At 40.3% G+C, this 13,381-nt stretch overlaps 1 protein-coding gene across 1 annotated transcript in view; it reads right to left on the bottom strand.

Moving 5' to 3' along the window:
• LOC110797095 (cysteine-rich receptor-like protein kinase 6) overlaps positions 1-10,361 on the bottom strand; it is a 29,861-nt gene extending 19,500 nt beyond the window's left edge. The window contains exons 1-2 of the mRNA XM_056830740.1: positions 10,238-10,361; positions 8,027-8,708 (exon numbers count right to left, since the gene is read on the bottom strand). Of these exons, the coding sequence (XP_056686718.1) occupies positions 8,027-8,708; positions 10,238-10,301 (746 nt within the window). The 5' untranslated portion in view covers positions 10,302-10,361. The remainder of the gene's footprint in view (positions 1-8,026; positions 8,709-10,237) is intronic.
• Positions 10,362-13,381: the final 3,020 nt, after the last annotated feature.

The raw sequence follows: 13,381 nt of genomic DNA, 5'->3' as shown, positions 1-13,381 counted from the left end.
ATGTGCGGTTAGCGTTTCTTCATCGTAATTCCGGTGGGCTCCGGCGTCAGCGTCGGCGGTCCGGGGTTAGGCGATGGCGGTTCAGTGTTAGGCGGCGGTGGTGCAGTTTCCAGGTTCGTCAGGTTCGCGTGGAGGGCAGTTTCCAGGTTCGTCAGGTTCGCGTGGAGGGCGTGTTTCCAGGCACGTTGGTTTGGTGTTAGTTGTTCCGGCGGAGTTTGGTGTTTGCAGGCGGCGTTTAGGGTGTGTTCCGGCGGGGTTCCGAATGCTTTTGGTGAGTTTCTGGTCGACGGTGTCTGGTATTCAGTTTCCTGTGTCAGTTTCAGGGCGTCAGTTTCTTTGCGTGAGTTACGTTTCAGTTTCTATTTTGGGTTCCGGCAATTCGTGAGTTCACTTTGGTGCATTGTTCAGGCATTCTTTTTGGTTTTTCGAGAGTTCGGTTCAGGCATTCTGTTTGGTTGTTCGTGAGTTCAGTTCATTCGTGAGTTCAGTTCAGGCGTTCTGTTTGGTTGTTCTGTTTGGTTTTTCGTGTGGCGTTTTTGTGTGTTGCATTCGTGCTTGGTATTTGGATTATTCTGGTGGGTGCATCTTTGTGGTGTTGTGGGGATCGAATCACTATTTTAGTGCAGTTTGCAGCGTGGTTATTCTGGCGAAAGTGGTGCGGTTTGCAGCGTGATTGTTTGTTCTGGTGTGCAGTTTGGTGCAACGTTGTTGGTGTTGTCTTGGTGTGGTTTTGAAGTGGCAGGGGTTTTGTGTAATATGGCGGCTTCCGTGGAGAAGTTTCATTGCCCTTTTGTGGGTCTTAGCGGGTGCCAGGATGGAGGTGGGCGTGGTTTGGTGAGGAGTTCTCTGATCACTCACTTACGGGATCGTCATTGTTGCCCTGGTGTGCGGGATGTAACCCGTCATTCCCTTACTACCAATTTGCAGGTTTTTACTTCGGCTGAGGTGACCTTTCGTCGTATGGGAATTTGGCTATGTGGGGATTGTTTCAGGACGCATACTCATCGTATTAGGTGTCGACATGTGTGAGGGGGTCGGAAAAGCACGAGGCTAATGCGTGACCTTGTCCCTCGTGGGTGTGACGTTTCTTTTTGTCAAATCAAGTGTAATTTGATTTCCTGTGAGTTTACACCCAATTGATTAGTAATACAGGAGTCGCCATTCAGTTTTTAACGACAATGAGAAAAACTGACAAAACCCGGTTATCGTGACATAAAGGGAGTGCAATTATGTTTGACCACGACGGCCGTAGGTTCCCTTGTGATCTCTGGTGTGGGGATCTCTCAACTTACACCCGCAAGGTAGAGATTGAGGGTTCGGGGGACTGTAACTACCGAGAGGAGTACTCGCTCTTCGATAACTCCAGAGGCAGGATATCCTTACTAGCTCAGCATAAATAATTGAAGGGACATGCGTTAACTATCAAACTAATCTGAGTTGATTTTAACAATATGCAACATATAATACTAGATCGAGCGCGATTATCTGATTTAGATTGTATTAAGGGACCTAGCATGATAATCCAATTTCCCAACATATTATCTTTATTAGGCGTGATAGAACAATCAGATTTAATTAGTTTAACAGTTCATAAAAGGGCGAGGAAAGAAATTAAACCATGGAAAAGGGACACATTACGACGCACCCTTGAGAGGTGCGTCACGGTTCTCAGAAAGCTAACCACTTTGACTTTTCTATTTCTCCTTTTATTTAACGAATCTCAAATTATAGGACAGGATACGTTCTGTTCGATGTTTGGATCGATTGCGACAGAACGCGTGATCAGTTTTGCAACGTGAGGCTTAGGCTTAGGGGTTTAGAGTCAATACTCAGAATAATAATTGTGTGTTGTTGTCCCTTTCACGTCGGACTTAGGGCCCTATTTATAGAAAAGAGTTCGTGGAAAGATAGAATTGTAGAACTCTAATCCACGAGGAATTAGGAAAGAACACGTCCCAGGTATTTTCAGCGCCCAGGGCTGGGCACCGAAGATTTCGGCGCCCAGAGCCAGGCGTTGAAAATAGGATATGGGCCGTTTCTTTGTCAGATTAGGATTCTTAGAATCCGGAGTGTATGAGACTTTAATCGAGTCTTTTAGTGCGTATTAATTTTATGATGGAATGCATCTGGGCCCGTTACGAACTCTAGGCTCGTTAGGATTTTAATTAATACGTAACTCTTATTTTCGAATCGTATTAGGAATAGGATTCTCTCGCAATTTCTATCTCATTTAGGATTTATGTTGGAGTGCAACACCTAATTCTGACAGGTTTCTATCTTTTATGACTTGCCACTTTTAACAACTACCCATTACGGCAGTTACTATTTTTAGCAGGTTTCCATAAATAGCAGGTTTCTATAAATAGCAGGTTTCGGGTGAAATGAAAAGGAGAATTGAGATTCGTTATTTTATAGGAGATGCGTTGTCAAGTGGAGATTTACGTTCTCATCATCGAACCTTCGCTTTCGGGAATGGGGACAAAAGTAGGTGTCTACAACATGGCAGTGGTTCTAGTACGGTTTTTGTGGACCCACCGGATTCTGGGGATGGTACTATTCGTTTTATTCTCTACGGTATTCAAAAACCACAAGCTCCTGCTTCCGAGCTGTCTACTTCTGATGCGCCTCGGGAACATCATTTTTCTTTCGATGTTGCTCTTCTAAACATTTTATGGTCTAAGCGGTTGCGTTCTGTGAAATCCATCCCTCCCAAATGTCGTTTGGGTTTTTCGCGCGTTCTGAAAGGGGCGCTTGATAAGGTGATTTGCAGACCAAATGACATCGCTTGTTGGGTTCAGTTGCTCGTGTTACCTCTTTGTGTCCTCAAGACTTTTTCTCCGCGGAGTAATCGTGAGTGTTCCTCTGGTGCTAGGCGGCGGCAACAGGAAGAGGGTATCACCTCTGCTATTCGTTCTTGGGGTGTGCCTGGTGGTTCTGAGCAGCTTGTCATAGACACATTGGCTAGCGTGTCTCCCCCTCTATTGGATGTTGACGAAGACCGTGATTTGGCGGAGCGTACTATCAAGCATTGCAAGAGAAAGATTTATGACGGTCACTACACTGCTGCTGTTAGAGTTCTTTCTTCCTCAGGTCTTGCCCCTTACAATGATGCTACTCTTGCAGATTCGCAAGCAAAGCACCCTTCCGTTCTGGTCCCTACCTTACCGGATATCCCTGTTGATCATCACCTTACTGCTTCCACCGCTGTTGTTTTGGAGCAGATTAGGGGCTTTCCGCGTGGTACTTCGTGCGGTAGAGATGTCTTGCGTGCTCAACACCTTTTGGATTGCTTGGGTGGTGCTACTGTAGCTGTTTCTGATGAGTTGGTGGATGCTATCACTCAGGTAGTTAATCTCTTTCTTGCTGGAAAGTGTCCTGCTGAGCTTGGAGGATACATTGCTAGTGCTCCTCTTACGCCACTTGTTAAGCCTGGTGGTGGTATTCGACCCATTGCTGTGGGCACTATTTGGAGGTGCCTTGTTTCTAAGGTCGGGGCTGCTGTGATTGGTCCGCGTTTAGGAAACTACTTCGGAGGTCTTTTGTTTGGAGTTGGGGTTCCAGCAGGTGGTGAGGCCATTCTCCATGCTGTCAATCGTTTGGTTGAGGCTCGTGGGACCGATGTTGGCCTCTCTATGTTATTGGTGGATTTTCAGAATGCGTTCAATTTAGTTGATCGATCGGCTTTGTTGTGGGAGGTTCGGCTACATTGTCCTGCTCTTTCGCGTTGGGTTGAATTCTGCTATTCTTCTCCAGCGCGGCTGTATTATGGGGAGCATACCTTGTGGTCTTGTCAGGGTGTGCAGCAAGGGGATCCTCTCGGCCCTTTGCTTTTTTCTCTGGTTCTACATCCATTGGTGTGTCGAATCAGAGACTCATTTGATCTTTCTTTTCAGGCTTGGTACTTGGACGATGGCACTATTGTTGGTGACACTTTGGTGGTTGGAAAGATCTTGGAGTTGATTTTGGAGGAGGGTCCTCATTTAGGTCTCCATGTTAATGTTGGGAAGACAGAGGTTTTCTGGCCTTCAGAGGACCCGCGCAGTTGTCTAGACGGTGTCTTTCCTTCGGATATTGCTCGTCCTGCGCTTGGTGTTAAGTTGCTTGGTGGTCCTGTCAGTACGGATTCCTCTTTTTGTATGGACTTGGTTCCGCATCGTGTGTCGAAGACTCTTGTGTTGATGGATGCTGTTGCTAAGCTTAATGATCCCCAGTGTGAGTTGTTGCTTCTTCGTGCGTGTACTGGAGTTTCTAAACTCTACTTTGCTATGCGCACTTGTCCGCCTCATCTTTTTGAAGCGGCCCAATTATCTTTTGATGTGGCTCTTCGGGCTTCTTTAGAGCGTATCGTGACTGCTTCGGGACCTGTGTTCGGTGACTGGCAATGGCGTCTTGTCACCTTACCTTATTCTTATGGAGGATTGGGTGTTTATTCAGCTGGTGATGTTCGGCATTATGCTTTTCTTGCATCCCGTTTGCAGTCTTCGGGTTTGCAGGATTCGCTTCTTCGGCTCTCAGGTGTTGATGGTCCGGGGCCGGCCTTTGATGATGCTCTTGGTCTTTTCAATAGGACCGCGGAGATCGACCTTATGCGTAGCCCTAGTGAGATCGCTGCCCCCACACTCATGAAGAAATTGGCAGACATATATTTCACGAAGGTTACTGCTGATGCGGAATCCGCCTACTCCTTATCTTCACATCATGTTGCCCTATGGAAATCACAGCAGGGGCATCACTCCTCAGCTTGGTTGCGGGCAGTCCCCATCTCGGGTTTTGGACAGACTATGAACGGTAAGACTTATCGTTCGGTTCTTTGCTATCGGTTGGGTATTCCATTGTTCTCTGGTTTGATGTCGTGTTCTGCTTGCTCTCGGGTTTTCGATGGGGACATTTATGGGGATCATGCCGTGTCTTGTGCTGGGATTGTGGGTATTAAGCATCGACATAATGTTGTTCGTGATACCCTTTTGGATATTTGCTATCGGTCAAGGATTTCTGCTCGCAAGGAGGTTGATGTTGGGCTGACTAGTGAGAGTAATGGAGCTCTTCGTCCTGCATATATATTGCTGTATTCATGGGATGGCGGTCTAGATGTGTGTGTTGACTTGACTGGGTCTTCCCCTATGACGCAATCTGGGTTGTCAGACTTCGTTCCGGGTCGGGTTGTGGCGGTTGCAGCGCAGCGGAAACAGGATAAGTATGCGGCACGTTGTAGGGCTTTGGGTTACGGTTTCTTTCCTTTTTCCTTCTCTTCTTTTGGGGAATTAGAGAAAGGGGCTGTTTCGTTGCTGAAGCGGGTCCAGACGTGCTCCAGAGCTCAAGACATTGGGGCGCGGGCAGCTGCCCACATTTTCAGCAGGATCGGGTTCGCAATAGCTAGAGGAGTGGGGGCCCAGATTGTATCTCGGCTCCCCTCCAACTTCTTGTAGCTCGCTTGATCTTTGTAGCTTGTTAAGCTTGTAACGTTTTGGTGATATTATTATTATTATTATTATTATTATTATTATTATTATTAGTTATTTATTTATTGGTAATATTAATTTTTTTTTCATTTTTATTATTTAGGATTATAATTTATATTTATATTTAATTATTTATGATCACTTAATATTATTATTTATTCAATTTAATAAATAGTACTCCCTCCATTTCTTTTTGATGTATCCATTTCAGAAAGTGGGGAGTTTTTAAAAAAATTGGAATCTTGGTTTGTATTGGTATAAGTGTAATGATTGGGTGTAAGAGAAATTATTGTCTGTAAGAATGTGTAAGAGAAATGATTTTTTAAAGAATAAAGTAAGGAGAGAGAAAATATTAAAGAATTAAGGAAAATGGGAGATATTTAATTAAAATAGTAAAAAATCAGAATCGAATAAAAAACTCAACATAAAATCGAAAACTCAACCCAGAAATCAACATAAATTTGACAAAAAATCAGCAGAAATACCCAATCAAAATCGAACAAAAAAATAAATTCAACCCAAAAATCAACATACAATCGATCTAAAAAATCAACATAAATTCAACCCAAAAATCAACATAACTCCAGAAATCAACATAAATTCAACCCAAAAATCAACAAAATTCCTATCAAAATCGAACAAAAAAATCAACATAAAATCGAAACTCAACCCAAAAATTCGAACAAAAATATCAACAAATAATCGAAAACTCAAGAACAAAAATCAAGAACAATTTTTTCAATTCGAACAAAAATCAACAAAAAAAAATTCAAGAAAATTCGAAAACTCAACCCGGAAACAACAAAAATATCAATCCAGAAATTCAACCCAAAAATCAACAAAAACCCAATCAAAATCGAACAAAAAACCACAATTCGAACCCAGAAATTCAAGAATTCGAACCCAAAAAACAAGAACTCGAACCTAGAAATTCAAACCCAGAAATTCAAGAAATTCAAACCTAAAAAACCCAGAACTCGAACCCAAATTCGAAACATAAAAATCAACAAAATAAATTAAAATTCGACAATTTTACCATGAATCCAAGATTTTGAAGATTTAGAGGTCAAATTCGACCATGAAAACTCTAGATCTAGAATTTTTATGGTCGAATTTCACCATCTAAAGCCTTAACGTAGATTTTTTTTCTAGATGATGGTGGTGGGGGCGGCGTAGGTGTGGTTGTGGTGGTGGTGGTTGCGGCGGAGAGGAATGAAGAAACTCATGTAGTTTTTGGAGGAGAGAGAAAACAAATCTGAGAGGAAGAAGGAGAGAGAGGAGTGAATGGAGTTTTTGGAGGAGAGAGAAAATTAAATCTCAGAAGAAGAAGAGTGAGAGACGTGTGAGAGAAGAGAGATGGGGGGTGGGGAAGTGGAAAGTAATTAAATAATTTGGGTTGGGAAAATAAATTAAATAAATATTATGGGTGGGGAAATTTAGGTGGAAATATGGGTAGAATCTTTAGGTATTTTGTTAATTAGATAGAAATGTAAGGGTATTTTAGGATAAAATGTATGTCCAAAAATAGAAACGGATACAACAAAAAGAAACGCTTAAAATGAAAACGGATACAACAAAAAGGAATGGAGGGAGTAGATTTTAGTCTAGCTTAAAAGAACAAGACCATAGTAAAATAAAACAAACAAATATACTTTGTAATTAGTGAAAACCAAAAAGTGGTTAAAAAAAGGGTATGGGGTAGTGGAAAAAAAAGTCAAAATTAAAGTACTCAGTCGTGTTCCCTCAATCCCTTAATATTCGTTGCGCTTTCTTTACAAAGTTGTTTTTTAATACTTGTCTCGTTTCTATAAATGATATATTTCTATTAATATTATATCATTTTTCCCACTTAACAATGGACCCACATATTCATATTTCTTAAAAAACATGAAAAATATTCAATCCACCCACACATCCCAGAGGTTTTCTGAATCTACACTAGGTATACCATTAAAATGGTATACTAAGGGTAAAATAGTAACTTCAGTTGGTATATTAAGGGCTAAATGGTAAGTTCATGTAATAAATTGAGTGTGGCCCACGATAAATAACATTTATATTTGACTTGTGAGTACCAAACTATGTTGTTTGGAACCAAATAAAAATGAAACTATGTTACCAAACTATGTTGTTTGGTATTACATGATAAAATACAATTACTTTTTTTATACTAAACTATGTGTTTTGGTACTAAATAAAAATTCAGAATATTAGTATACCATTTCAATGGTATACCCAGTATAGATTAAGACTTCCTCCACATCCCAACCCATTATTTGACACAATTCCCACGAACTATATTAAAAAATGCTCCACAATCAACTACCACCTAATAAATTGATAAGTCAAATAAATTATCTAAAACTTTATGCCGATCAAATCAGGACGAGTACCAGTTATATTATAAAATGCTTCACTATCAGGCATCAGCTATCACCTAATAAATTAATACGTCGAATAGATTATCTAAAATTTCATATCGGTCAAATAAGGACAAGTACTTGGACTATAGAGGATAAAATAATTGATTGAAAAAAAATTGAGAAAAGTCAGACAAATAGATGCACCTGGCAATGCTGGGAGACGGGCAGAAGCTAATGGTATACGACGTCTTGTTGTTGGAACAAACAAAGGTAGCTGCAACATCATCCAACGTATCACTGTAAGCGCGTGGGCATGCCTTTTTGAAGATAAACGACGAGCTATTACCATTACACTCGTTCGTATCCAACACGTCACACGGGTTTCTACACCCAATTATGTTTTGATTTTTAATCACCCTGAGTTTTTCGGGGCAGTCATCGTTGTAGTTAAACACACAACCAATCACGGTGCAATATCCACCGCCGCTGCCGCTGCCACCACTTTGCGGAGACACGGCCACCGGAATATTATAGCCGTGAACAGCGCTAACATCGTAAAAGTCCTGCTTGGTTTCTGACGAGGTTGTAAGCTCGATTAATGTTACTGGCGGAATGTAAGGCATATCTCGACAGTTGATATTTCCAGTTCCGCAATCACCAGTGAGGCAGGAGAAGTTCTTCGTTAAACTATTGGTTGAGCATTGAGTTCGACCCCAAAGCTGACCTGTCCAACTTGAATTTACGTTTATGACCTTGGAATCACCGCCGAGCAGAAAAAATCCATCTGTTACGTTGGTGTTCGTGCGAGCTGCCGTGTTTCTGTTTCGTATGACCGGCCACACTGTGTAGTTGCAGTTGTTTTCGATTGTTAATGTGGTTGCCTCACCTGATGAACAATACAAGGACAATGTATTTACATGTAATAGAGGATATTAAGGATATACTCGTAATTCTATTACTGTACGATATTATTATGAAAAATTTGTCAGAAATGACCTTTTAAAATCAAAAAATTGTCAAAAAGGACCTTTTAAAAAAAAGTGGTGAAAGAAGGCCCATTTGTGATTTTTTGTTGTCAATAAAGACCAGGAGTGATTTTCCGGTGGTCAACTCTTGGATTCCGGCGTTGACCTACACATGTCACACACGTGTATCAAAAAAAAAAAATTCCCTCCATTTACCCCACCCCTTTACTTTCCCTAACTAACAACAATAACAATATAACGACAGCTAGCTAGCAACAACAACACATAAGACGCAGCAGCCGTACCGGCTCCGGCAACACCAGTTACGGAAAGATCAAGGGGCGGCGCGAGGGACAGAAGACGCCGGTGGTGGCACGCACCCATCAAGGAGAGAGAAGAGTTAGGCGAAAGAGGTGAGGGCATTTAACAGTTATTTCCATGTACTTTTTTACAATTTGTTTCCAAATATGGGGGTTTCAGATTTTTGATACTCTAGTGCTTCTGTAAATCAGTAAAAACTTAGCAATTGACTTTTGATTTTGAGCAAATAGATTGAAAATTTCTGTAAAACTGGATGGGTTGCTTGCTTATTGAAAAAATTGGATGGTTTGCTTGCTAATTGAAAGTTGGAGATGATTGGAGACTAATTGTTATGCATATGTATGATTATATTGTCTATACTGTATATGTTTGCATATTGATTCTTTTGTCAAGTAATCGGTAATAAGTGTATAATTAAAAATTCTCAAGAACCCTAATTTCAAGAATCAACATGGTGGAGAAATTCGAGCACAGAAATTAGGGCTTTTAGCGTTACCTCTTAGAAAAAGTGCCGACAAGTGATTTGGTTGCGCGAATTTGGTTGAATTCACATGAGGAGAAGGATTTCGTGGTTGGGAAGGAAGATAACAATGGCGGAGGGAAGCATAGGCAGGAGAGAGAAAGCCTTTTTTTTTTACATGTTATTAAGTTAGTTGGTGATGTGTTAAAATGGAGGGAAATTTTTTAATATTTTTTTTAATACACGTGTGTGACACGTGTAGGTCAACGCCGGAATCCAAGAGTTGACCACCGGAAAATCACTCCTGGTTCTTATTGACAACAAAAACTCACAATTAGGCCTTCTTTCACCACTTTTTTTTTAAAAGGCCTTTTTTGACAATCTTTTGGTTTTAAATGATCCTTTCTGACAAATTTTCCTATTATTATATATACGAGTTTTAGTCACTCGTATTAGGATAAGTCGTATCATTATATTCACAATATCGCCTTTTTTGACAATCTTTTGGTTTTAAAAGATCCTTTCTAACAAATTTTCCTATTATTATATATACGAGTTTTAGTCACTCGTATTAGGATAAGTCGTATCATTATATTCACAATATGTTGCAAACTATAAAAAAAAATTACCAAAAAAAATAAACACTAGCAGTTCAAGTAGAAAGTGTACCTGGAAGTAGATGAATCTGCAAGGTAAGGATGAATAGAGACAATATTAAAACATTGTTCGCCATAAAAAAAGTTTCAGATCAATAAGGCAGTAGTCATATCTACCCATTTATTTTTTATTTTACTTACTCACCACAAGTGGTATTTCCAAATCAACGCTCATCAATTAAGCCGTTAGATTTGGAAATGCCGTGTGGATCAAAGTTTTTCTTTGGTCTACAATGAGGGCCATTTTGGTGGACTAATTAATTGAATCGTACAAATTAAGACTACAAACTGTTGGAAAATGACATCTTAAGAGGGAAATGAAAGTATCTCAAATTTCTATCTCTAGATCTTATTGGTGTATAACGTCTTGACAATATCACTCGACAAATGATTGTTAACGCTAATTAGCATATTAATCAATATACCTCAACAATGATTGTTACCGCTAATTAGTCCTTCAAATGAATGTGTAATCATATCGTCAGTAGTTCGTAGTACTAGTGAGTAGCATACGATTGTAACGTGCTACGGTGCTAGTGACGCATATGCTAATTACGTCAATTTATTTTCTTGCACTTACATACTTCGCATTTTATACCAATGATGTCTTGGCCTAGTGGTTAAGGCTGAGGGCCTGTGTACAATAGGTCTCAGGTTCAAATCCCCCCACCCCCATTTGTAATTTATATTGCCCTTGTGGCTCATACGCACCAAAAAAAAAAAAAACATACTTCGCATTTTATTGTACTTCTTGTTGTAAATAATGCGTTGTAACCATGAAATTAACAATAATAACAAGGAAAAAATACAATACTCAATAATTGATCTCAAAAGTTGTGACGGGTTTTACGTCTGCCCTAGAAGCGTATTTCACCACCACCGGTACAAGGTTCTCAGTGACGATTGCTCCCCAAGGGTAACACAACTACCTTCCAACTCTGTACCCGATTGGAAAGATGGAATTACTTCAAGAACTGCTCAGATCTCTATGGGACAACAATGACAGAGATAATAATTTTTTAGGGTTTTTTCGTTTCTCTGTATCTCTAGGTTGTTTTATTGGAATAAATAAAGGAGTATTTATAAGGAATCTGATATAAACCGCAACTCCTAAACAATACTCCAAAAACCAATACCCACGACAACAATGAAACGGGCCCACAAGCATTATCATATTTAAAAGGGGTCCGTATTGCATTATAATTACCAACGATCCCCTACTAATGCATACAGACAAGAGATCTTGAAACCTGAGCAGTAAATGAAAGGTTTAGCGCATAAATGTTAGTGTCTAAAGACTTGAACTAACACATTAGTGGAACGAGGTATTCAACAACCAATAAAGTATCCGAAGATTGAACTCTATGACTATTGAAGAAACCCAACACCACACGCTTCACCTTTAGAAGCTAAAATTCCGCGACCGCATGAAACGACATACGAGGCCAACACTCCCTTCGATTCTAGTGAGTATTATTAGAAAAATAACAAACATATTTTTCATAGAAGGATGCCATCCCCTCTTACTCACATAGGTGTCTCATCAAGTCTATTTTACCACATAAACCACCCAAAAGGGATATGAAGACATTAAGAACTTTAAATGTCCAACCTTACCCATCGGTATATCCATCAAGTCCGCTCTATTAGGACCACTCAAAGGAGCTATGGATATATTAAGAACATTGAAGGAAATAATGCCCTTGGTCCAAGTATGCATTTAATGTTAACTCTAATAAATGCGGTTCAGTATTAATTAACAAGTTAATAATTCAGTGAGATCAAGTGAGCTGAATGCCTAGCTAGAGGCCGCTTCAGTTCAAGTGGAATTAATGATATTAATCCACAGCTTACTCTTGACTAAACCCGTAGGGTCACACAAATAGTACGTAAACGGATCAAGTATTTAATGGCATTAAATACTCCATCTATGGATATTCGGAATCGACGGATCTTGGTTTCAGTGGGAGCTGAGATCGTCAAAGGAAAACAAATGAATACTCCGGAAACGATGATATTGCCGGAAACGGAAATATGGATCGTATCGGAAATATAAATCTAAGTCGTAGATGTTGTCGGAAACGGAAACATGGTACGTATCGGAAAATATTATCGGAAATGGAAATATTGTCGGAATCTGAAATATTACCGGAAACGGAAATATTGTCGGATTCGGAAATATTATTGGAATCGGAAATTAATTCCGGAATCGGAAATATAAAATATTGTTCGTATCGGAAATGAATTCCGGAATCGGGAAATTAACCGGAAGCGCGTCGAACGAATTAGCATCGGACGAGACTTTCTAGACGAAGGCCCAGCACGAAGCCAGGCCCGCGTCCAGCAAGCCTGCGCGCCAACACAACGCAGCCAAGGCCACGCCAGGCCCAGCGCAAGGCCAGGCCCAGCAGGCCTAGGCGCGCGCATAATGGGGCAGCAAGCTGTGCTCGCGTGGGCTGCGAGGCACGCGTGGGCCGAGCGCCCGCAAGGGCGTGGTTCGTATGCATTTGTGTTCGATACAAATCCTAAATCTAATGGGATTCGTTCAAAGATTAAATTCTAATCCTAATAGATAGAATTAGTTAAAAAGAGTTTTAATAAAATTCTAATTAAGCTAATTAGTATCCTAATAGGATTCCAATTCCCTTTCCATACCCCTATAAATATGTGCCTAGGTTCACAATTTATGGATGAGTTTTTCAAGTATTCTGAGTGAAATTTTGAGAGCAAAATTAGTCATATTGTTGCCCATATTAGCCGAAAATCTCTAGTACTAAGGGCGATTCTAGTTGGTCAATCTTGAGGCGGATCCGGACGTGCTGTGGACTTTCTACGGAGGGATGACACTTGGAGTCCTAAAGACTTGTTCTTGTTCGGTTCGGGCGTAGCTAGGAAAGCCACGCTACAAAGTGTATGCATCCTAGACTAATTATTTGATTATGTGCAATTAATTTGAATCCTGGCATATAGGTTTTTCCGCATGATTTATGTTGTTCATATGTATCATAACCTAACAAACATATTGTTCATCCTCCCAAATTGCAAAATGTATCTATCACATCTTCTCATGAAATCACTTAGTAAGTGAAGTCAGTGAGGCTAGATACTTTAATCTTAAATCCATCAAGTTCAACAATAAGAACCATCCACACAATAG

This window comes from Spinacia oleracea, chromosome 6, assembly GCF_020520425.1.
Source record: "Spinacia oleracea cultivar Varoflay chromosome 6, BTI_SOV_V1, whole genome shotgun sequence".
Taxonomy (NCBI): Eukaryota; Viridiplantae; Streptophyta; class Magnoliopsida; order Caryophyllales; family Amaranthaceae; genus Spinacia; species Spinacia oleracea.
Note: the sequence above shows the minus strand (reverse complement) of the source record. Positions and strands in the feature narration are given on the sequence as shown.